Genomic DNA, 26,403 nt, shown 5'->3' with positions numbered 1-26,403 from the left:
AGTGACTTTACAATAATAATCCTACATATATATATATTAAAATTATATATATATATATATATATATATATATATATATATATATATATTATAAAATAAGTGAAATAAATAACAATAAAGATAATAAATAAAGACATAATTAATAGGTAAATTATAAATTTCAAAAAAAAAAAATTAAAATTAAAATTAAATAAGTAAATAAATAAATAGCGCAGAGTGTAGGAATTTAAAGAGGAATTTAAATACATAACTAGGCGTAGCAGCATTCTGACGATGGCACCTAAGCGGGCGCGTGGTACGGCCCCTTCCAAGAGCCCTGCGTCGCAGGACAAGACTGAGGCCTTGGCACGTGTGGTCTCAACGCTTCAGAAAACCCAGCTGGATGTTTGCAAACAGCTGGCGGCCATTGCTAAGTCTCTAGCTCCCACGGCTGAGGCCACACTGGATAATCCTTGTGATTCGCAGGAGGAGCCTCTCGAATCGCAGGATTGCATCCTGGACACTTGTTTTTCAGAGGGCGGGTCGTCGGGCACCTCCGCCTCCTTATTTTCCAGCCCTAGCTCCGAGCAGGGAATCCAGGCGAGCCAGGCCCCACGGACGCGGGGGCAGAAGGCGCGCTCTAATGCCCTCAACTCCCAAGGTCTGGGGGCCGGGGCTCAATCAGCAGCCTTGCCCGGGCCGTCCACACAGTCTATTGCAGGTCTCCAAGGGGCCCAGCCCACGCAACCAGCGGTGCACCGGGAAGCTGGGGGTTCCGACACATCAGGGGACGATGACACCTCCAGGCCGGCAAGAAGTGGGGAAGCGGCGTCGCGGGACGAAGAAGGGCGTCATCGGAGCGGGAAGGCAAAGAAGAAAACCGACAAGCGTAAGAGGAGCAGGGATGATGACTCCTATGACTCAGGTACGTCTTCCGATTCGGATGGTGAGATCCCAATGGAAGATTACTGGGGGATTGCGGAAGATCAGATGGGTCTTCCTTTGTGGGTGCATAAGAGGAGAGCCAGTACCCATCGCAAGGGTTTTAAGGGGACGTTAGAATGGAGGGATGGTGCCTTGATACCAGACTCAAAGTATTCTACCAATTCAGACACAGATATTATTCTGGGATCCCACTTATCAAATAAAACAAGGGAAAAAATTTTGAATGGCGATTTTATAGATATTTTCACCCTTCTACCATTGTCCCATACGCTGGGAAAGGGTGAAAAGAGAAAGGAGTACGGCAGGCGCAGACATAGGACACCACGTGCGGACCGCACATTCGAAAATTGGCTGGACGGTATGCATATCTGGATTGCGGTGATAACAGCTGCTTACCCAAAGAGGGCGATGCACCTGATGGCCTACATAGCCGATGTTAGGATGGCCTATAGGATGGCAGGGGAGGCGGCTGCCCTTAATTACGATGAAGATTTCCGCAGGAACGCTTCACAAAACCCAAAAACCAGGTGGGACCAGCGCCACCAGCATTTTTGGAGCAATCACGTGGTCCCATATGTAGAGAGGAAGCAGACGGATCCACCTAGGTCCGCCAGGTTCGAACCCAAGAGGGACCCGCGACGCAGGGTTTGCTGGGAATTTAATAAGGGCCTTTGTCAGCGACCCAACTGTAAGTACACCCACGAATGCGAGAAGTGTTTGGGTCAGCACCCGGGAGTTTCGTGTTTTAAAGGGAGGCAGTCCTTTCGGGGCGGCAGAGGCAACCCCCACCAGGGTCCCAGAAATACCTCAGGCGCCCCCCAGGGAACAATTGCAGGGGCTAATAAATATTAACAGATCACTTGCCCTGGCCCACTCTCCGATAAAGCTTCACCCCCTGAAATTACTGCTTAACTGTTATCCCAATAAAGATGCGGCTAAATACCTTTGGCAAGGGTTTTTAACTGGTTTCAGAATTCCCGTGCGTACCCCACCTAGCACAGGCGAACCCCCCAATCAAAAATCTATTAGGGAAAGACCAGACATAGCCATTAAGAAAATTAACAAGGAAATCTCAGCTGGGCGGGTGGCTGGACCGTTTGCGTCGCCACCGATACCTGATCTCCACATCTCCCCATTGGGTATAGTCCCTAAAAAGGCACCCGGGGAATTTAGGCTCATTCACAATCTCTCCCACCCGATAGGCAGGTCAGTCAATGACGGAATACCCCAGGAGCTGTGCACGGTGAAATATGCCTCCTTCGATCAGGCGGTTAAGTTAGTAAGGCAATTTGGTAAAGGGGCATTAATGGCTAAATGTGACATTGAATCAGCATTTCGCCTACTCCCAGTGCACCCTCAGGACTACAAATGGCTAGGTTTCAGATTCAATGAGGCATATTTCATCGACAAGGCCATGCCGATGGGTTGCTCTGTGGCATGCGCCGCATTTGAGACTTTTAGCACATTTCTGGACTGGGCCCTGCGCTTTAGAACGGGTCTTCCAGGGGTCTCGCATTACCTGGATGACTTTCTCTTCGTGGCTAAGGCTCAGAGTTCCGAGTGTGTAGGCCTTATGCGTGCCTTCTCAGCTCTGGCAGATGAATTAGGGGTACCATTGGCTGGGGAAAAAACCGAAGGGCCCGTCTCACGCCTTACATACTTAGGCATAGAGTTGGACACGGTTGCACAAACTTCACGCCTGCCTGCTGAAAAACTACTTGCCCTCAAAGAGACCATTAGACAACTCATCCCCCTTAAAAAGCTTACCCTTAGACAAATGCAATCACTTTTAGGACACCTCAACTTTGCCTGCAGGGTTATTTCACCTGGTCGCCCATTCTGCCGGCGCTTAGCCAGGCTCACGGTTGGCCTAACCAAACCTTTTCATAGGAAGCGTCTCCCCCGCGGGGTCAAGGCCGACCTTGAAGCCTGGCTAGTGTTTCTTGAGAACTACAACGGGGTGTCACTATGGCAGGACACCATGTTGCTGCGGGCTGATTTCCAGGTGCAATCTGACGCGGCAGGTGGGTTAGGTTTCGGGGTTTACTTCAGAGGTAAATGGTGCTCGCAGCCCTGGCCGGCCAGGTGGCAAGGTACAGACATCACACGCGACTTAACATTCTTAGAATTTTTTCCTATAGTAGTAGCCGTACACTTATGGTCCGAAGAATTCAGGAATCGGCGGGTCTGCTTCAGAACCGACAACCAAGCGGTGGTCAGCGTCCTATCTCGGCAATCCACGCGGTCGATGAGGGTGTCCTCCCTCCTACGCCACTTCGTGTTACTCAGTTTGCAGTTGAATATGCATTTTTCTGCCAAATTTGTGCCAGGGGTCAATAATAACATCGCAGATGCTTTGTCTCGCTTCCAGATGGATCGCTTCCGATCGTTGGCGCCGGAGGCAAGCCAGTCGCCGGAGCCGTTCCCGGAACACCTGTGGAACCTTGGGAGCGAGAAATCCTAAAGGGAGTATTTGCTTCGGTTGCCCCTTCCACACTGAGCTCGTATAAACGGGCTTGGTCAGACTTCTCTAAGTTCAGGCAGAAACGGACCACTGCTTCCCTTCTGGGCCCACCTACCCAGGAGGAGGTCATGCAGTATGTAGTGCACTTGAGGGACCTGGGGCGCGCGCCAAAGACTCTCAACATTCACACAGCGGCCATCACATTCTTTTCCAAATCACTTTATTTTACAGACCCGTGTGACAATTTCCATTTGCGAAGAGCTATGGAGGGCTGGCGCAGGCTCCAGCCGCCTGCCAGTGATCCTAGGCGACCCATTACCTTTGACATGTTGGCTCAGGTGCACAGGCAGTTGAGGTCCCTCTGTTGGTCCAAATTTGAGGTGCGCCTATTCTCTGCAGCCTTTTCTATAGCATACTTTGGCGCGCTCAGAGTGGGCGAGGTAATATGTGAGGACTCCCCCCAGGGCATCACGCGCGGCATACTGATGCAGGACGTGTCACTGGCTGACTCCCAAATGCAGGTACTCATACGATGTTCCAAAACCGACCAGAGGGGAAGGGGCGCGACTATTAAGCTCCCCGCAACAGGTACCCCAGGTCCATGTCCGGTAAAAGATACCAGACGGTTTCTTTATCTCCGGCCCCCCGGCCCTGGCCCATTGCTTATCCACCAGGACGGTGCCAGGCTCACCCGCCACCAATTTACCAGGGTTCTGCGCAAGGCCATCGCCTCCTGCGGCTATAATCCCACTGAATTCTCTGCTCACTCCTTCAGGATTGGTGCAGCCACGTCAGCCATGCATCTGGGCCTTTCGTCCGAGAGAATTCAGGACTTGGGGAGGTGGAAATCGAACGCATACAAAAGGTATATTCGTACGTAGCGTCGACACGGTGGCCTGGCTGATCCCCGGTTTTCATTCTTTAATTTCAGGTTCTCGGAACGTGCAGATTTGGATAGCCGGGCATAGCATAGTCCATTGGGCCCGGGAAAGGGCCATCGAGGTGGGCCTGGGGAGCGGGCTGGGCCTCCCTGAATTCGTTCAAGTGTCTTGGATCGCGAGGCGGGGCATGCTGTGGGACGAGTTGCTGCCGGCCATCCAGAATCGGGCTGCTTCGATCGGCTACCCTGACCTACTTGTGGTCCAGCTCGGAGAGAATGACCTTGCCTATCGCAATGCTGTGGACTTGAAATTGCAAATATTCAGAGATCTTGATACCCTGATGGACACCTGCCCGAGGATGACACTGCTTTGGTCCTCCTTGCTGGAAAGGCGCAATTGGCGCGATGGACGTTGCCCTATCGCTCTGAACAGAGCTAGACGGCTCCTGAATTCCTTCGTGATCCGTAGAGTCCTATCTTTGAATGGACGAGCCATTTCGCATCCAAGTTTGAAACAGAGCGAAGCAGCCCTTTATCGTCACGACGGCGTTCATCTGTCGCCCAGGGGGAATGATGTTTGGCTTGAGAACGTAATAACGGGAATCAGAGATTGGTTATGTGTTAGAGAATTTAATTAGGTGAATAAGAGATGAGAATCACGGCCCCTAAATAATATAAAAAGTCCCTAGGTAATCTAATTAATCTTCAAATTATTTGATAAGGCATGCGAGCGGATTGGCGGCGAGCCTGGGGGGGCTCGAGTGGCGGTTAGGCGTTGGAAATTTGCATAACAATAGATGGAGGAGGGGCAGATTACGTCACCAGCTGCCCAGATTTGGAGAAGTAATTCCGTTAAAGGATTCCGGGGGCGTCGCCTGGTCCTGAGCTGGGAGTTGCCTGGGCCGTAGGGCACGCCCCTTCGGTGGCCACAGGAGGAGCTCTAGTAGATCTACATCGCGGGGCTCCTTTCTGGTGGTTAACTTCTCAAGGACTCCAACACACGGGTTGGAGTCGGATATAGTCTGTTAGGTTCCAACGCCTAAGCCAATTCCGCTCAACATGCTTAATTAATAAAGTTGTGGCCTTAACCACCCAATTTAAATCTTAATCACTGTGTCACGAGTCTTGATTATGTGGGAAGGAGGGACATTGCCACACAAAGCCACTTCCGCGCCTGCGACGGAAGTGGCGTTGTGGGCCGACCGACTGCACCACCGCGTAGGGGCTGCGAGTTCAGCCCCTACGCGATGGTAGCTTCCCGCCTGCGTCATCCCTGACCGACCAATGAGAACGGTCGGGGCGGAGCCACCCAATTTAAAGCTCCCCGCAGGCGGGAAGCCGACCTCTTTCCTTCCTTGTTCGCCGGAGCGAACGGTTCACCCGCCCACCCACCCCTTAAAAAGAGATAAGGGGACGCTGCTATGGACGGGAGTCGGTTGCCTGGTTAGTCAGCGGGCCGGGTAGGACTTTTCCCATACTGGGCTAGCCATGATGGGTTTTTCGCCTACCCTGTAGCATGTCGTCACAACTTAGGTCAGGCGGTTAGGCGTTGGAAATTTGCATAACAATAGATGGAGGAGGGGCAGATTACGTCACCAGCTGCCCAGATTTGGAGAAGTAATTCCGTTAAAGGATTCCGGGGGCGTCGCCTGGTCCTGAGCTGGGAGTTGCCTGGGCCGTAGGGCACGCCCCTTCGGTGGCCACAGGAGGAGCTCTAGTAGATCTACATCGCGGGGCTCCTTTCTGGTGGTTAACTTCTCAAGGACTCCAACACACGGGTTGGAGTCGGATATAGTCTGTTAGGTTCCAACGCCTAAGCCAATTCCGCTCAACATGCTTAATTAATAAAGTTGTGGCCTTAACCACCCAATTTAAATCTTAATCACTGTGTCACGAGTCTTGATTATGTGGGAAGGAGGGACATTGCCACACAACAGGCTCATAAAGAGGCATTTGTACTGTCCTGGGAACCTGGTCCCCTATATAGAAAGGGTTAGGTGCTTACATGCCACTATACTCAATGCACCCAAACATATTTCTAAAGGAAACAAGGATTGGGTAAGTGCTGCATCCTTGGACCTGCTTGCAGAAGTGGGGGGGGGATTGTAACAATATATGTGTAATTCATGAGTGGTACAAATTTAAATACAGTCTGAGTAGGACAAATTGTTGTTTGTTAGCTCTCTCACACACATGCAAGATCTTGCTCGTTCTCTCTCTCTCTCTCTCTCTCTCTCTCTCTCTCTCTCTGGATGAGCAGCTATTGCCACATTCAGCGCCCACGACAGTGAATGGAAGAAGCAGTTCTCTTGGCTTTCATTGGCTCTGGGTGGGAAAACAAAACAAAACGAAAAAGTTTTCTAGGGACAGCTGTGTGGGAAGCAGCTGTCAGCAAAACAAATGTCTTTCTTGTTTTGTGTAAGGCAAACTTTCAGCAGCTGGGCCTGAGCTGGCAAATTAAAACCCCCAGTGATTTCCCAAGGTCTCCAGACTTTGCCTGCACCAGCCCTCTAAGGTGCTGCTTTCCAAGAAGAAGAAGAAGCCGTCATCAAAAGCCTTGTTTTACATTTTTACAACACTGTTTCGTACCAATTTTTCATATCCTGCTACTGTCTGCAAGCAGCCTTGTCCTCAAAATGAACTTTTGTTGGCACATCAGGAAAGGGACATGGGAGCAATAGGGTACACATACCCCATCCTGTATACACTCATTGCTGCTGCCCCGAAGTGAAGCTGAGGCTAGGGATGGGAGTGGGGAGTTCAGTACAGTTCCCATTTCAAGGCAATCCTACCTTATTCATACTTCCTGAAACAATACAGGAAACTGGGCACAGCCGTCGGGCTAAATCTACATTTCTCCAAATGTTATAGCGCACTCCCCCACTCAAGTAATGTGTACACAAATTGCATTTTTGTATAGCTGTGATGAGATGGTAGCCCACCCACCTGTAAACTAATATGAGCAGGGAAGCTCATACTCTTTAATACACCGCTCTTCTTTCATGTGAAAAATGTTGTTTGCTTTAAATAAGTTAACACATTGTTCCTGCCAATGCAAATATCAATAAAGTCCATTGTTATTATTGCTAATTTGTAGGGGGTTGGCTGCTGAGAGATTGCAGCTTACACGAGCCCTACAAAATAGTCCAGCTTGTTGTGCCACTATTAGTTATATCATTGATTTATAAATCACCAGCATATAATAAAATATTGCAGCAGTCCAGAAGCACTAGGAGATGGTATACTAGCAAAAGCTGGAAGCAAGTGCTGCTGGCCAATGAGGATACCTGCACCTCTTTGTGACATTGAGGGTTCTAGCACTCTCAAGCTACATGCCTGCTTCTTCAGGGAGAGTGAAACTTGGCTAGTGGCCATTTTCCTGAACTTGAGAACTGCTCAACCACAGGGCTTTTGTCTTGCCAGGATCCAGTTCATTCATCCAGATCAACATAAAATGCTGATCCAAGACATCCTCACCTGATTCAGATACGACAGAGAAACAGAGGTGCATGTCACCAGCATACGGTGGACACCTTGCTCCAAATCTCCTAATAGCCACAGCCTCAAGTGTTGAAAAGGCAAGATGATAGCCTGTGAGCCTTTCAACACAACTGCCAGAGGCCAACAGACCATTACTTAGAGCCACCCTCTGAAAGCAGGAATAGAACCACTGAAGCACAGTGCCACCAGTTATCATCCGGAAAACTCTAGCAAGGGCATGTGCATGCACACATACACCGTAATAAAGGTCATTTGCCAACATAGAAATCACTCCAGGAAAAGAAAGCTGCATATCCTCAGAATAACTAACTTGCTTTTCATTCAAAAACTTCTGCAAAAGAGTTTCTAAAATAAAATTTGCTAACTTGGAGCTTGTATACCAAACTGTTAAGAGTGTTTTAATTCATGACTGTGAAGACTTGGATGAATATACAGTCCTGCTTTGCACTCTTTGTATAATTCCAGCGTTGAGTCATAAACACTGGTGTGATTGATATATGTAAGTACTGCTTCAAAATGACACCACAGAGGAATAAAAAAATCTTGAAGAATAGTCTTGTTTTTGTCTAGGGATATATCAGACCTTCAACGGTAGCCTTCAATCCAAAATAAATAATGAGTCTTCTCAATAAATGGTACAAACTAATGTGGGTTCTGAAGGGTATGTAAATGTCATTCTGGTGTGTGTGTGTGTATGTGTGTTTTTAAAAAAGATGGCATATAAAAATCTCAGTGTTATCTCTTCTGGGTTTTCAGAGGTAGCAACATTCATCTTCATGATAAAATGTGTATTTTTAAAAACACTGAAAATGAGAACTGAAATAGTTTTGTAAGAAATAGAGTTAGGTTGTGGCTTCACTTTTGCATCACTAAGATAATTGTTTATATTCTTGAAGCTTGAAGAGTGGAATAGTTACAGGTAGCTATGAACTGCTGCTACTTTGTTTTGTGGAAGTCTTTGAAAGGCCCACTTTGTCCATCCACCTGTTCTGGCTCATGGGCAGGAGTTTTCATAGAAATAGTTGTTTTGATAGTTATTTATTAAAATATTTTATCTTCCCCTTCGGACCTTCCTTGGGCTCTCAAAGCAGCACAGAAATATCTGTTAAAGCAAGTTTATTTGCTTGAATCATTTTTACCCACACTTCAACTGAAAAAAGCTCCAAGAATGAGATAGAAAGTTCAATAAGGAAACAGCCCCTACCCTTAAGCTTGCAATCTAAATGACACAACACAGAAGGAAAAGTGATTGGGAGGAAGAAAACAAACTAAAGCACTACAGTAGTTCTTAGATCCAAAGTTTGTATAGCAGCAGCAGGAATGGAAACAGTTCTAGCAGAAGAGGATTTGCTGATCTTGATGGTGGTACAATAGCTTAGGAGCACCCTCCCCTTTGAGTTCCTGGCACCATTAATGACTTGGCTTTTTGCTCAGGCCTTTGTTGGTGTTTAACGTCAGACTTTCTGGTCATGACCTTTTTTGGTTGTCTTGTACCTGCTTCTCTTTTTAAGCTATTGTTTTTATGCCGATGTTTTGCACTTTTAATTTGCAACCCACTCGCAATGAACTGCAGGGATAGGAACCAAATAACTGCATGTTAAGTTCTTATCAAATCTAATCTGCATGAGAGGCACCAGTGTGTGTGTGTGTGTGTGTGTGTGTGTGTGTGTGTGTGTGTGATCATTTATGAAGACTGAAATATGAGCATTGAAAGTGATGGCAGCACCCATGGGTCAACAAGGAATGCCTCTACTAATTAACTGTGAAGGAAACCAGGCTTAGCTTGCACACTGACAAGAGTACTAAATTGAAAATGCATATGTTTTCAAGGTCAAAACAACATTCTCCTAAATCATAGGTATGCAATCGCCTCATCATATTGAAGTAGGGATTTAACATACTTGAGTGAGGAGGTTGATGGAGGATTAGACAAAATAAAATCAGAAGAAAGAAAGGTAACACTGATGAAGGCAGAAACTGGCCTGGCAGACAAAACACAGTGCTCCTAAAAGACTAACCTTCAGGGAAATAACATTTGCTGTAGCTTTCGTACCTACAGTCTTGTGATATTAAATGAAAACCGTTTTTTTTCTCCTGTGTGCCACCCGTCTTAAAAAAATCTAGAATTTTATTTTTCTACACTGTTCTGCTCTGTTACTTTGCTGTAACCCAGAAACCACATGTAAACCACAAAGGTGTTAGTTGAATCAGCATGATCGTGGGATGGTTTGGCGGCGGGGGGGGGGGAATCTGTTGTATTTATGCAGCATGCAATCACTTCAGAAGAATGTGGATAACAGACTACAAATGAAGACAAGACTGGGGTTTCAAAAGAAGCTCCAGAAAAACCTTCTGTTGACTTCTGGCAATTAGCTGGCATAGAGAAGATTGGGAAAGAGACCTGTTCATAATCCTAAACACTTGCAACTTTCTTATTCTTCATATAATGTCTCTGAAACTCCTTAGCTTTGCTCTTATTTTCTCCCAAAATAATTAGAACAGAAAATAGCACCCTCTATCTACCCATGAAATCAAAATACCAATAAAGCAAGCAAGCAATGAACAGTTTTAGCCAAACAGTTTCTTTATTATTTTCTTCCTTTCCAAGGGCTAGATAAATCTAATCTAACTAATTTGTTTATTCTTTACATTTATATCCTGCTCATTCTTGAAAGAACTCACAGCAGTAAGCATGTTACCCTTATATTGTCTTGTTTCCTATTAACAATTATCACTATATGTTTTAACAGTCTTTAACTATCAAATGTTAAAGCTATAATGTTTAGTTGGGGGGGGGGGTCTCTTTTCCACAAGTGGTCCTTGGATGGACAAATCAAAGAAAATGTTGTTGTTGTTGTTGTTGTTGTTGTTGTTGTTGTTGTTTTGTTTTTAATCAAGTGTCAAGGTGATTTGCTAAAACTACCGGTATGTGAGGCCATTCACTTCATCATACATTTCTGGAGAGATTTATAAGCACTTTATCAGTCAGCCTGGACACTGAGGTTCAGCTCAAAGGGCCTTCTGGCAGTTCCCTCCCTGTGAGAAGTGAGGTTTCAGGGAACCAGACAGAGGGCCTTCTTGATAGTGGCGCCCGTCCTGGGGAACGCTCTCCCATCAGATGTCAAGGAAATAAACAACTGTCTGACTTTTAGAAGACATCTGAAGGCAGCTTTGTTTAGGGAAGTTTTTAATGTCTTGTTTTATTGTGTTTAATTCTGTTGGGAGCCACCCAGAGTGGCTGGGGAAACCCAGCCAGATGGGTGAGGTATAATTGATATGTTGTTTTTGTTTTTGTTGTTGTTGTTGTTGTTTCAACTGAACATGCTTACAAATCCTCCTCAGTCTGAAGATGAGCCCAACTGCTGCAGAAAGCAGGACATGGAGAGCAGGACTGGTGGTCATGATCCTGCCCCCACTCCATCAGTATTCAGGAAATTCTGCCTTAATTTGAACTGCTGTTATTATTTATTAAATTTCTATACTGCCCTTCATCTGAGGATCACATGGCAATTTGCAATATAAAAACACAAAAATGCATAACATAGTAACAAAAAACCTCCACCCCCAACTAAGTAGAGCATTTGTAATTAAATGGGTGGGGGGTCAGGCTTTGTCTGCTAGATGTGAATTAGTAATTTGACTGTACGTATTGGATGGCCGCGTTTCAGACATTTTTTTTATGCAATGGCTTATGGCTACAAGCAATAAACATTTTATTGCTTTCTTAGAAATTTAAGACATTGGATCGGTATCCTGTTTCCTCGAACAACTGGAGAACCCCTGTGGGTTATACATAATTCAGTATATCTCTATGTTTGAGGAAACGTGTCACTGTTTGAGAAGCAATGGCGGGAAAGTCATTGTTCCTACAGTAATAAGACAGAAGCCATAGTCTGTGTATAGTTTCTTACGTCCAAGAAGGAAAATTCTTGAAATGTTGTGGAGAGGCCAGCAATGGAGTAGATAGAATAATCCAGAACTGACTGGATTTTGAAATTCTCCTCAGGCATATGCAGTAAGGTATAGACGTGAGAACACCCAAAGACTGTGACAGCAATATAATTTTACTGTGATGTAATGTTTTAAGATGTTGCATAACCGTAGCTGTTGGTATATGCCAACTTAAGCATTTACGCACTAGAGATGGGGAACATGTGGTCCTCCATATATTGCTGGACTCCAATTCCTATCATCCTTGGCCAACATGGCTGATGGTCAGCGATGTTGGTAGTCCAGTAATATCTGGAAGGCCAGAGATCCCCCATCCCTGCAATACACTAATTGTTTTTTATTCTATATTTACTCTTTATTAAGGAACTCAAGTCTCAAGTTTCTTTTTAAAAACATGAATAATGCCAGTCAACCTTTTATGAGGGACATTGCCAACCAGTACCACTCCTTCCTCAATCTGCAGCTGCAGATGAACATTGGGCTGTCATTAAGGACATACTTTCAGTTCCTATGGGGCAAGCAGGCACAACAGTACAAGCTCTGTGCCCTACAACATATCCAAGAATCCTCTCCAATAAACAGTGATTTCATGACAGACATTAATGGTTTCTTTGGCAGAAAAGCTGAGATGGAATGTGCTTAAGAACATAAGAAGCTGCTGGATCAGGCCACTGGCCCATTTAGTCCAGCATCCTGTTTTCACAGTGGCCAAACCGATACCTATGGGAAGCCGAAAAAACAGGACCTGAGTGCTCTGCTTTTATCAGCATTTGGCATTCAGAAACATAATACCCCTAACCATGGAGGTAGAACATAGCCATTCAGGGTAAGTAGCCCTTGATAACCTCATCCTCTATGAATTTATCTAAACCGCTATTAAAGCCATCCAAGTTTGTGGCCACACACTGCATGTCATGGGAGTTGATTCCATAGCTCAACTGTGTGCTGTGTGAAGTTCTTTCTCTTGTCTGTCTCGAACCTTCCAACTTTCACCTTCTTTGGATGTCCACAAGTTCTAGGGTTATGGGAGAGGGAGAAAACCTTTCCTCTTTCCACTTTCTCCATACCATGTTTGAAAACCACTGTGCTTGAGCAGAAAGCCTTAGACCTTTGGTTGCCTAAATAACATGTGAGTTAGAAATCCAGCAACAGTGAATTACCTTTACCACGAAGCCACTTTTATTAGCTTCTTGGTTAGTACTTCTAAAAGCAGGTGAGTAATTGTGCTATATCTGGTATCTTTGTACTGCAAGAGAGAATTGTGTCCTACATGCATTAAATTAATCACTATATGACATTTAAGATACTTATAAAACAAGACACGAAGGTTTAATTAATCATTGCCGTCAACATTACCACATCGTGTATTGTCTGTAATTTTCAGCAACCTTCTCTGTTCGAAAGAAGTTAAATATGTGTCATGACACGTAGTTTCTTCTCATTGTGTTCTCATAAACACTTTTTTTAGAAACAGCGGAGAATCTGCTGTGAAAGCGAAGTTTAAAATATATCTACTGAGAAAACCAAAAGCGATATGACTTCCTCCTCCTATGGTAATATTTTGGGGTATAAAAATGAATAAGCATCCATGAAAAAGAAGAAAAAGACAAGCTGGCTCCAGGACCCATAGAAAAACAAAGATACAGAAAACCAATTTATTTCTGCAACTTTTGAAAGAATGGCCTTTGCATGCACAGATGAGATTCAACGCAGCAACATGAAAGCCAATCACAGTGATGGGGAAGCCAGACACATGACATATGAAGTCTCCCCTCTTCTCAGGAAAGATAACATATGGAACATGATTCCTTCAGGACTCTCTATTTGATCTTTCTTCACCAAAGCTCTTTTTAACTATCTGTGTGTGGCATTTAAAACATTCATAAAACATTGATTTTGAGATACATATTTTTTTTTCCCTAAACCCATCTGTCACTCTTTAGGAAGAGTATCTGGAATGTTTGAGGTCAAAGTCACTGTCTATTTTCTGAAAGTTGAAAATTTCCCTGCAGATTTCCATTTAAGTAACTTAAAAACAGGAGGCACAAATGTTGGGTACACATTTGTTTAAAATAGGGATACTGATCACGTTTTCTTAACTCAAGTTCTAAAACATGTTTGGGGTGATTCACATTGCTGGCATACCCCTGGCACTACTATAGCATTTGTTGTTGGGGGGGGAATACATTTCACAATAGATATTGGGGCTTTTCTTTCTTTCAGTGAATATGCTAGAGATTGGAGGGAAAAATACCATTCCTCCTATGTTCCTTTCTATTGACTTTGGAGGACCATTCCTAATGTCCCATATGGCTAAGCTGTATTGAAAGGGAAGTGAGGTTCGGGAATTGGGGGCTGGATGGGTGGGAAGGAGAGAGCTTGGCCGTTCAATGGGAAGCAATTTGCAAACATCAGAATGGCTCAGAAAATGATTTTGGTTTTGGGGACTTAACACGAATCATTTCCAAGTTAATCCAAGATTAGCTGGATGACTGCAACCATTTCTTGTTTAAAATCCAAGATTAGCTGGATGACTTCAACCATTTCTTGTTTAAAGGCTCTACACACACACACACACACACACACACGGAAGCTGTGCCTTAGTTTCTTTATTTTTTTATACAAAAAAAATCATGCAGGATGATGCTGATGAAGCAAGGTCTGATTGCAACTGCACTCCCACTACTTGTGAATCCCACTAGCTGGTATTCAGGGCTATACAGCCCCTCAAACTGGAAATAGCACATAGTCATCATGGGTAGCCCGATCTGATAGCCTGAACCTCCATGAGTTCCCAGAGTGGGTTATATTGTTATTCTTCAAGTCACAAAGATAAAATAAGTTAAAACAAATGCATTTTCTAATTTCTTTCAATATATTCCTTTCACCGACTAATTTTACTTGCTAGAACTGAGTCCTGAATGCGAGTCCCAGCATCCTAGACATAAACTGACCACCGTTGTCACGGGATCTCATTTGTTTATTACAAGATATTGTTTCTTAACTTCCAAAGTCTGCCATGTTCTGCTTAAGCTGTCTCCAGTATCCTGCCTAAAGTCCTACTGAACCAATGGTATGGATTTCTTGCCTAAATAAGAGATAAGTCATAGTTCATTGGCAGAACACATCCTTGACATATCCGCTCCATTTAAAAGGATCTCAGATAGCAGGGCTGAGAAACACTCCCTTTTAAGACCCCCGAGAGTTGCCACCAGTCAAAAAAGATGATATTGAACTGTGGTCTGTCTCAGTATGTGGATAATACATAAGATACATGAGCTCTCCTCAGCCTACCTCATCAAGGTAATCCTAGCAACTCTTATCAAAACAGAGCAACTAATCCCAGGCAATGTCCTTAGGTCTGTGCCTAGATATATTCTCACCTTATGGCCAGACTTCTCACAAAGAAGGAAAAACTATATAGCCTATGAATGTAATATATAGGTGAACAGAAGGTATATTACGGTTGGAGTAGGTTTGGTGTCATTGATGTGATGTGAATGCTTCACATTCTCAAACAATGTTCCAAAACAATACTTTATGATCAGATATCTTGCATTGTGATTTTATTGAAACTGAGTATGATTTATATTTTCTAATAGAAACCACGTTACAGACTGCTATTATATTGACTTGCATTCCACAAAGAATTTAATTTTAAACCTGTCCCTAGATTTGCTTTAGGACGGAAGCTATCCGCCTAGATGAGCTTGAAATTTATTCTTTCAATTTATTTTTTTTATACTTTTTGTGAGGAAGTATTGCAAGGGGAAGAGAAAAATTTATAACCCACTCCTTTCCAATGAATCTAGCAAGATCAAAGCGTTATTAGGCATACTGTAATGCTGGCAAAGCTTCACTGGCAAAGGAGACTTTGATGCAATGAAGCCTGTTGTCCATGTCAGTGGGTCTTTATGTGATTTTACCCAACCTACAAAAAAGGACATCTTATACCGTGAAATTGTAGACCAGCTTAATTTTTGTCGTAACTACATCCACCACAGCAGAAATGTGTCTTGCCTGAAAGACAGAGCAGAGGCAGTTGGTTCTTTGAGACAGTGGTAGGTATTAGTCCTTGTGGTAAGGAATTGACTTCATGGTGATTTTGTGGTCTTTCACTTGTATTTCTTCTGCTTGATTCATGCCTGCCAAAGGTGTTTTGATAAATACTTATGGGTTCCATGAAGTGCATATTATGGAAATATTGCAGGAAAAGATTTTTTGCAAAATGCTATTAGGTCAAACATTTCTTTTGATGAATGAGATATCATCCTGTGGTAGTAGAAGCTGAACTAAATATCTGCCTCAAATTTCATATGTGCATCATTTTGGCTATTCAGATTTACAGATTCCTAATAGGACGCCTGTGCCTGGAACATAAGGGAAGATGAACAACCCAACTAACCCAACCACTACTTTGATCCTTACCACTGCCATCAGTGGATATCTTCGTTTCCCACATACTTCCACCAAACAGCTGGTTCACTTCTGGAACTTACTTGTTGACCTAGCTCAGGCATAGGCAACCTTTGGCTCCCAGATGTTTTGGAACTACAACTCCCATGATCCCTGACCACTGGCCCTGTTAGCTAGGGATCATGGGAGTTCCAAAACATCTGGGAGCCAAAGGTTGCCTATGCCTGACCTAGCTGAATCATAGTCTTGAGTAGTGTGGTAAGGTGAGTAGAGCAGCAATAAAACTGCTAAAACATTTGCAAAAGCTAAGCAGGGTCTGGTGTGGTTTGAAATTGGATGGAGGAGATGTTGAAATTACTGGATTGCAGAGATTTAGACTAGATGACCCTTGGGGTCCCTTCCAACTCGATGATTCTGTGAATACCAAGGCCGCAGACAAATTTAAACAATGTATTTTCACTTATGGTTTAAAGCAATTTTAACAGTTATCATGACTATATTTCCATGGGTTTGGGAGAACACCTATTTTTTTCAGGGTAGTAAGAACAAAAATGGAGTTCTAAAAATGTTTCTTCAAACAGGGTGAATGGACATGATTATTATTATTTTTAATCCCATGTAAGGAATGGGCAGAGTCATGCATGTCGAGGCAAAAAAAATTCCTAGTTTCACATATGTATATGGGATCTGAACTGGCAGTGACTGACCAGGAATAAGTTCTTGTAGTTGTGGTGGATAGCTTAGTGAAGATGTGCTTCCCAGTGTCCGAACACAATTCAGCTTCATCCTTGTATACCTGAAAAAACATCTGCACCCCCGTCATTCAGCCTGGACATGGAGGTCCAGCTTCAAGGGCCTTTTGGCAGTTCCCTTGTTGTGAGAAAGGAGGTTACAACCTTCTTGAGGTTTTGCTCGCTCTCCCATCAGATGTCAAAGGGCTAAACTATTGTACAAGCTTCCATAGACATCTGAAGGTAACTCTGTATTGGGAAGCTTTCAATGTCCGGTGTTTTGTTGGGTTTTCCTATTCTGCTGGAAGCTGCACAGAGTGGTTTCTCATAGGTATCTGGTTGGCCACTGAGGGAATAGGATGCTGAACTAAATGAGCCTTTGGTCTGATCCAACAAACCTATTTTTATATTTTAAATGAATAAAGAAAATCCCAAATACCGTTTTTTTCCTGAAAACATAACATTGCCCCAACTGAGGTATTTTCATCTGGCAACATAATCGATTAGGAAGTTCCTCAGTTCTCAAAGTCAAACTTTTCCAGTATTATAGTAATTGTGACTATGACTGAGAATTTAAATTTAAGCACTGTTTAAAGTACTTACTGTATAATTATAAATTCTTGCATCTTTCACAGTATTCAAAACTATCAGAGCACCAAATCTTAGAGATAAACAAAATTTAGATTGATTTAGTTTCTGTTTGGAGTTAGGTGTATGAGATAAAGCAAATTGTGAATCATCCTTGGAATTTCTTAACATTAGCAAAGTCGCCATGAAACTTTTCAGGAGCTTGAATCTTTCCTAAGGAGATTAAACGCTTAAGCATAATACTGTCCTTTAAATTAAGGAAGTTGTATAAGCTCAATTTCCGGAAGACTCTAAATGTCATTACGTTGCATATGCCATGATTAAATATTTTGCTACTCCTTATTTCTAGCAGGATTAATTCCATCAAAATTAGTTTTCTTTTCTCCAGTGTTTATTCCCAATAACTCTCTAGAATATTTTTTGGGCAATGTGTTAATTAATATTTCATCCAATTATTTGAGAGAGAAAATGCATGGGCAAAACGGATACATAAAATAAAAAATATAAATATTCTGTTGGCCACAAAGTGGCTAGGTCGCCATTTACTAATTCCACTAAACATGTATATCTGTAATCCCAACTTTAACATGATTAAGGATTAACATGCTGCGAAGCAATCTCGTGGATATCTTAAACTGACTTGTTATTGCAAGGGGTGATTTAATGCCAATTTGTTACTCATTTCTATAGTGTTTATACAACCAGCTGGTAATCAAAATAGAAACAAGATGAGTTTTCTCCAGAGATGATCCACTGTATACAGATACCAAAATAAAAACAAACAAAAAACCCTACAGCTATTATTATTGTTCTCATAGTCTCCTAAGGAAGGAATGGAGATCTTTGAAAAGATTCCTTCAACAAGAGCTTCATGTATGACTTCCTCACCCCTCCTAACAAATCCCTTATGAAGTGGTTTGTCATTCTACCCAAGCAGTCAGAAGTATAGATCTCTTACATAGATTCACACAGACATATATGTACAGTGGTACCTTGGGTTACAAACGCTTCAGGTTACAAACGTTTCAGGTTACAGACTCCGCTAACCCAGAAATAGTATCTCGGGTTAAGAACTTTGCTTCAGGATGAGAACAGAAATCGTGATCTGGCGGCGCGGCAGCAGCAGGAGCCCCCATTAGCTAAAGTGGTGTCTCAGGTTAAGAACAATTTCAGGTTAAGAACGGACCTCCGGAACGAATTAAGTTCTTAACAGAAGTACCACTGTATATATTTTAGAAAAACAGCCCTCCCACATTCTTAAGCATTATATTAGACTGTTGCCAACAGGTAGCTTCTCATCCACTAGGTGGTCTGTAGGAGTTAAGCCCTCCAAAGGAGAAGGGCCTAGAGCTTTGGAGAAATAAACCTTGCTTACAGAGATTCCATGGCCAATGCCTCCAACTAAAGTGATCTGTGCTCTTGCCACATCCAGGCGAGACTACTGTAACATGCTCTACATGGGCCTGTCATTGAGGATCAGAAAATTCAGCTAGTTCAGAACGTAGCTGCTAGAATCCTATTGGGGGCAAGGTGGTCAGCATCTGTCACACCTTTCTCATATCAGCTGCACTGGTTATTCTTTCCAAGCCCAGTTCAAAGTACTGTTGTTATTATCCACAGTGATAGAAAATGCTGGCTGCATGCTTGCATTGTTGTTGTTTAGTCGTTTAGTCGTGTCCGACTCTTCGTGACCCCATGGACCATAGCACACCAGGCACTCCTGTCTTGCACTGCCTCCCGCAGTTTGGTCAAACTCATGTTCGTAGCTTTGAGAACACTGTCCAACCATCTTGTCCTCTGACGTCCCCTTCTCCTAGTGCCCTCAATCTTTCCCAACATCAGGGTCTTTTCCAAGGATTCTTCTCTTCTCATGAGGTGGCCAAAGTATTGGAGCCTCAGCTTCACGATCTGTCCTTCCAGGGAGCACTCAGGGCTGATTTCCTTAAGAATGGATAGGTTTGATCTTCTTGCAGTCCATGGGACTCTCAAGAGTCTCCTCCAGCACCATAATTCAAAAGCATCAATTCTTTGGCGATCAGCCTTCTTTATGGTCCAGCTCTCACTTCCATACATCACTACTGGGAAAACCATAGCTTTAACTATACGGACCTTTGTCGGCAAGGTGGTGTCTCTGCTTTTTAAGATGCTGTCTAGGTTTGTCATTGCTTTTCTCCCAAGAAGCAGGCGTCTTTTAATTTCGTGACTGCTGTCACCATCTGCAGTGATCAAGGAGCCCAAGAAGGTGAAATCTCTCACTGCCTCCATTTCTTCCCCTTCTATTTGCCAGGAGGTGATGGGACCAGTGGCCATGATCTTGGTTTTTTTGATGTTGAGCTTCAGACCATATTTTGCGCTCTCCTCTTTCACCCTCATTAAAAGGTTCTTTAATTCCTCCTCGCTTTCTGCCATCAAGGTTGTGTCATCTGCATATCTGAGGTTGTTGATATTAAGCAAAACAATATTCTCACCTATTAGCCAGCAGATAAAAATGAAACTCAACATATACATATACCTTTCATAGCCCAGAAATAATTCACATCAACTTGCATTTTTTTCCTCATCTCTCCAACCCATACAGAAGTCCCACATCAAAGTCAGCTACTGCATATCATTATGGGGTGGCTCCTGCAAGGATGACCAGGTGCCTCTCTCCTCAAAGGGAGAGCAGCAGGAAAAGCAAAGCAGGGAGATGACAAAAGTTTTCACTAGTATGACCTTACCCCTTTTTCCTCCCCTGTTTGTATTATGAGTCTTTCCGATATTTAAAAATATAGTGTCTTTTATTTTGCATTGCTCAAGGGATAGAATTGTTCCTTTTCAAAACATTGTGACCATTGGCTTTAAGCAGAATTTTCAGAAATTCCAAAGAGACAGAGAAGAGAGAGAGAGAGAGAGGAAAGCCAATTTCTTTCAGCGTCCAATTCCTGAAACTATAAGATACAGATCATCTCATGGTCATTAAGCAATAACAGCTTCCTATTGATCTGGGTCATAATATTTATATTTTATGAACATCCATTCAGTCAAAGACTTTTCACTGCAGCACCTTAAAATGACTGCCAAAGGATTTTTCTGTAGGTTAGCTAAAATATAGTGACTAGTCCATGGCCGTAGTGGGAAACAGTAGTGAAATTTTTGGGCAAAGGAACAGAGAGAAAGGCTCATCACAGTAATAAATTCATCAATGGGAAAATGCCCAATTAGGCATTATTGTTGGCAATTATACATCATTGCACTTGTTTTCCAACACAGTCTTTAATACTGGGCACAGTGAATTATCTAGAGAGGGTTCTGAAGCCTTGCTTTGCCCCCTTCATATACCAGAATTTGGTAAAAATCAGCCTTACAGATGATAGAGAGATAGATGATAGATAGATAGATAGATGATAGATAGATGATAGATAGATAGATAGATAGATAGATAGATAGATAGATAGATAGATATAGAGATATAGAGATATAGAGATATAGAGATATAGAGATATAGAGATAGATATTGAAACTGTTGTGTATAATTTGAATCTATGAATAATTTTGTATTTGTAATCTGAATTCTAGCACCCATATTGAAGGCAAAATCTAAAACACACTGAGCTTTTTTAAAATTTCTGAATCAAAACTATTCATGTACGTAACTCAAAATGATTTTGAAGTTCCACCTCGCCTTTTGCTCCTCAGAATTAGATAGCAAATTTAGGAGTAGCAAGATGGGGTAGTGTTAAAGCTACAGTGTTTTGCACACCTTAAGGCTAACATAGCTTGTGTGATGGTGACTATTAATTTCATATCTGCCTGTGACAAAATTGGCTCCAGCCACAATAAACTTGCTAGCCTGCAGTGGGTGTTTTGCTCTTTTCCCAGTAACAGAAACTGAACTCTCTAAAAGTTCATTTCTGGGGTTTAAATGTCATTTTTGCTGCAATAAGAAGTGGATGTACTTCTGAAGTGGTTTCAAGAGGATCTTTAAGGTGCCAGAAGGTTAGATAAAGCAAAGGTCACCCCACTGATAACCAGACTTTGGTAATCCATGAAAAATGAGGAAACTCACAGTGCTTAGTTTTGTACTGAAAAGAGTGGATAGAAGCCAGGGTGTGTCACAGGGTGTGATCCACTCTAAAATGGAAGGTGGTTTGGTTTGGGGTTTATTGTCCCTATACTCCTTAAGGCTAACGTGTTTTGGATGCTAGTAAATATAGAAGCCGGGGGGGGGGGGATTGTGTGTGATGTATCCTAGCAACTCAGCTGCAAGAAGCTTATTCAAAACAAGCTCATTTTTCTCTCCAAATTTTCAATTGGAACATTTATTACTTCTTTTAATAATGCAAACTTGTCATCCTCTATGCATCCTGGTAAAGGTTATTTGCACTCTCTGTCCACAATAGATTGAGCCATTTCCCAATCATTCCATTTCCTATACACAGAGCCATCTGGGAACCATTTAATACATTGATTTTTTATAAACTTCAGATGCTAATGTATGCTCTTTTTGATATACTCATTATCTTCTTATTACCATGTGAAGCACTCTAAGTTCATTAGTGTAAACCTGCTTAACTGTCATTGGATATGGTGATGCTGCTTTAATGGTTTTTGTTGATTTTACACGTTCTTCTTCTGTTATTATTCTCATTATCAGCCCTTGTAAAAATATTATGCTTAATGTCTCTTCCAGTAATCTCTGCCTATACTAAATCTCTCTTGCACACATGCACATACTTCATGCTTTCATCTTTCCCATCTGAGGAATAAATCAGAGCCTTGGATGACAATTATTTCAAAGCAACTCTCATTTCCCATATCCACCTAACAAACTGAATCCAATAATTTGCCCATGTGTACGCATTTCATGTACAAATATGTGTGTGGAAATGGGAGAACATGCTATTATGTGGCATTATATGCATTGGCTCATAGTAGGACCTCTACAGAGCAACCCTAAGTATGTTTACTTTGTGGTAGATCCCACTGATTTCAATGGGGCTTATAGCTTTCTACTAAATTGGAAAATTCAGGACAGTAATATTATTATTATTATAATAATAATAATAATAATTTATTATTTATACCCCGCCCATCTGGCCGGGTCTCCCCAGCCACTCTGGGCAGCTTCCAACAGAAGAATAAAACACAATAATCTATTAAATATTAAAAGCCTCCCTGAACAGGGCTGCCTTCAGATGTCTTCTAAAAGTCTGGTAGTTGTTTTCCTTTTTGACATCTGTTGGGAGGGCGTTCCACAGGGTAGGCGCCACCACATCTTTATACCCCGCCCATCTGGCCAGGTTCCCCCAGCCACCCTGGGCGGCTTCCAACAAAACATTAAAATACAGAAATCAAACATTAAAAGCTTCCCTAAACAGGGCTAAATGCCCTAAACAGTGCATTCAGGACAACTATTACAAATGTTCTATCTGCACAAGTATATTGGGAAGAAGAAGAAGAAGAAGAAGAAGAAGAAGAAGAAGAAGAAGAAGAAGAAGAAGAAGAAGAAGAAGAAGAGGAGGAGGAGGAGGAGGAGTTTGGATTTCATATCCCGCTTTATCACTACCCGAAGGAGTCTCAAAGCGGCTAACAATCTCCTTTCCCTTGCTTCCCCACAACAGACACCCTGTGAGGTGGGTGGGGCTGAGAGACTTCAGAGAAGTGTGACTAGCCCAAGGTCACCCAGCAGCTGCATGTGGAGGAGCGGAGACACGAACCCGGTTCCCCAGATTACAAGTCTACCGCTCTTAACCACTACACCACACTGGCTCTCTGGGATTGGAGTGAGCTGGGATTGGAATCCGAGTTTATCTTGGGAGTTGGCATTGGCCATTTGATGTCCTGCCTGGATCAGTGTTGTCTTCTCCCCCGCACACACTTTTACTATGTTTCCATGAAATTTCTAGTTGAAATTGTCTTTGCCATAGCTTTGTTTTCCATTTACCTAGCAAGAGCAGCCATGGTTTTGAATCTGCATCTGGAGGCAATGGTCAACTTTAGCTGAACATGGACAATCTGAACTTACGTTGGTTGAGAATTCAGATCAGGTACTCAGCTTTGGGATCCTCAGAGACACATCTTTCAGTCTTAGTGACTAGATAAATATATTATCTGCTGATCCATCCTTTTCTTTAAAGAAAGAATCTGGTTTCCATGTGTCACAGGCGCGGTAGCGGCTACTCTAGAGTAAAGACTCCTCACGACGTTGCCTTTTCATGCCTTTATTAAGTGCAAACTATTTACAGTGCAGAGTCAGTACTATGTACATGTTGTCAGTCTGGGTCAGAACCTCCGAATGGAGATTCCCGCGTTTTCCTCCAACAAAGTAGCCTGGGAACATTGAATCTCCGCCCCCGTCGCTTTTTGCGCAATTCTGGGGTCGGCGGGAGCGGTCTTCTGGCCGCGCCTTCCCTGCTTCCCACTTCCTCTCCTGAGCAGAGCAGTGGCTCTGCTACCCTACCCGAGCTGTGCCCTCTACTTCCTGATTCCTCGCTTGAGACATCCCCCTCCCCGCTCCCACTGGCGCTGGGAGAAGAGCTTGTGCTTAGGATGGGAGGAGGCTGTCTGTAGCTGCTCTCCCTCACACCATGATTCCAAGATCATCATCATTATTCTTATTCCTATTATTCTTATTATTTTACTCTGTTACTGTAGCAGATTCCACATTAGGCTGCCTTTGGAAATTGTATGGAAGCTTCAGCTGGTGGAGGCATGGCCACTGATTACAGCTTGACTGATTGAGGGAAATGGGACCATATTCTACAGTATTTGTGTTGGGTACCCACTCAGTTCTTGTTTGGAGGTTGTATCCAACTAAGTTCTATTCACAAACATACAACGACTAATTTAGGCTCATTGATTTCAATAGGTCTGCTATGAGCAGAATTTTATTGGATGCAAGCCATAGTTCTGCAATTTAGGATGTCTCAAGACATAATACTTGGGGAGGGGGAATGTCTCTCAATATTCTTTCTGTCAGAGAAAGAAGTAAAATCAATGGGACAATGCTTTCACAGCAATGGCATAAGAGTTTATGAATGCAGAGACACAGTGCTATTTACCTTGTGTCTGCCTTCAGAAGATTCCACAAAGCTCTGAAGAATGTTTGGTTTCAGAGTTGCTGCTTTTAGGGGATTTCTTCTAGGTCTAATGTTCACACTGGTTGTTGGGTTTGTTTGTGTGTTTTCTGGATTTTGTTGTTCGTCACAAAGAGTAATTACCAAATTGCTTAATTCCCTCCCCCCCCCCCCACACACACAATAATTTTACTAATTTGTTATATGTCAACAAGAATCTTTGAACCACATGAACTACTTTAAAACAGATTGTTCTGTTCTTTTTAAAAAGCTAGTCTTCCACTGTCTGACTATACAACCACCTACTCTTTCTTTAATTCACAAATTCCACACTGGTGTAAGTTGTCCCAAAGAGCAAATAAATGGACTAGGAGTCACGCAAAAATAGCTGCACAAACAAAATGATAGACTGTACTCTGGAGTGAGGTATAATGGAGCACTATGTCTCCTCTTGGAGTTTTCTTTTCCTCTATATGCAGCAGCAAAAGAACTTACCCACTTTTCAATTGCTCACAAGAACAGTTCCTTGCATACTAAGAACATATAATCATATGCCATTTGGAAAACAAAGGAGAAAATCCCATATCTCATTCATGTCTCCAGAAATATCCTGCTAGTTGCTATCACCCCATAGAGTGAATCATGCATTTCTGTAGGAGGAGATCCATATGGACTCCAATAGTAAAGAAATGTTCATGTAGTTTTCAAAAGGAGGATCACAACTATTAGCATCATGATAATCCTGTTACAATCAGAAGAAAATCAGCCTATGCCATTTTTCTGCCTTTATTATAATGGAGAGCAAACTGATGGGTGCCTGGCAAAGTTTGTCGTTCTCCCCCCCCCCCCAAATACATGCATAATTCAAGTTTCATGTGGCATAGGAATCCTTTGGCAATATAGCAACTGTTGAGTTAGCAACAATATCCTTCTCTCTCTCTCTCTCTCTAGGCAATTTTACTTTTCACCTGCCAAACCATCCATTTATATTCTTATATCCTGCTGTTATATAAAACCAGGACAAATTGAATGTCTGAAACCCTCATTGTTCCCATTCTACACCCCAGTGAACATTTTTTTATATACATCAGTTTTTACGTGAGTGTAAAATGATTGGGGTTTATGAAAAATGTTGCTCCATTTGATTCATTTTACTGCAGCTAATGCCAAGAAAACTCTATTGAAAATAATAGTGCCATTCTTGGGCTTGCATATACATTTCTTTCATCTGGCATTTCCTTTGTTTAAACCACTAGCCAAATGGAATTATCAGGCCTCTACCAGGAGAAACCTGTCAACAGGGGCATGCTATATTGCAGACAAACCACTGAAAGGAAAGACCAACAATCTGTCATTTGGGCTTTGTCCTTTTGTTGATTTGCTCTGGCCCATATAGGAATGGTCTCACTCACAAAGCTATTGGCCCCAACAGAGCCCTGATAGAGGGGATCAGCTCATTTGATTTCAGCAGAAAGTCACTCATCTCAACACAGTAAGAAAACACACAATGTAGAAGAACAAAGGATATGCTAAAAGAGTTGTCACAGAAATTTCAAATCACTGCTTTACATTATTTTAGTTTTTGTTTCACCTGAAGGTCGTGTTTCACAAGCTATGGTTGTTAGTCAGAAAAGAGGTAGAAATTTCTATATTCATCCTGTCGCAGCTGCTGCAAAATCATCACAGCAACTTGCATTTAACTTTTTGAATGATCAATAACCTCTTTTTTTAATAGGAAAAACCCCTTTCCTCCATAAGAAATTCATTATACTTATGTTTAAGAAACTTGACTGTATATCACTGGAAACAATGGCAGCTTGAAACCTCAGAACTGACCTCAAAGCAATCCATAGGGCTAAGTCCACTATTTCATCTTACCATGTCAATCTGT

At 42.7% G+C, this 26,403-nt stretch overlaps 1 protein-coding gene across 1 annotated transcript; it reads left to right on the top strand.

The window, feature by feature from the left end:
- The first annotated feature begins 272 nt into the window (after positions 1–272).
- LOC148686967 (uncharacterized) lies at positions 273–3,659 on the top strand. The gene is made up of 2 exons (XM_088662457.1): positions 273–1,450; positions 1,896–3,659. Exons 1-2 carry the CDS (start codon positions 273–275, stop codon positions 3,385–3,387), a joined length of 2,670 nt encoding a protein of 889 aa, XP_088518583.1. The 3' UTR covers positions 3,388–3,659.
- The last annotated feature ends 22,744 nt before the right edge of the window (positions 3,660–26,403 follow it).

Source organism: Zootoca vivipara, chromosome 2 (genome assembly GCF_965207765.1).
Source record: "Zootoca vivipara chromosome 2, rZooViv2.hap1.1, whole genome shotgun sequence".
Classification (NCBI taxonomy): domain Eukaryota; kingdom Metazoa; phylum Chordata; class Lepidosauria; order Squamata; family Lacertidae; genus Zootoca; species Zootoca vivipara.
This window is presented reverse-complemented; position numbering and strand designations above follow the sequence as displayed.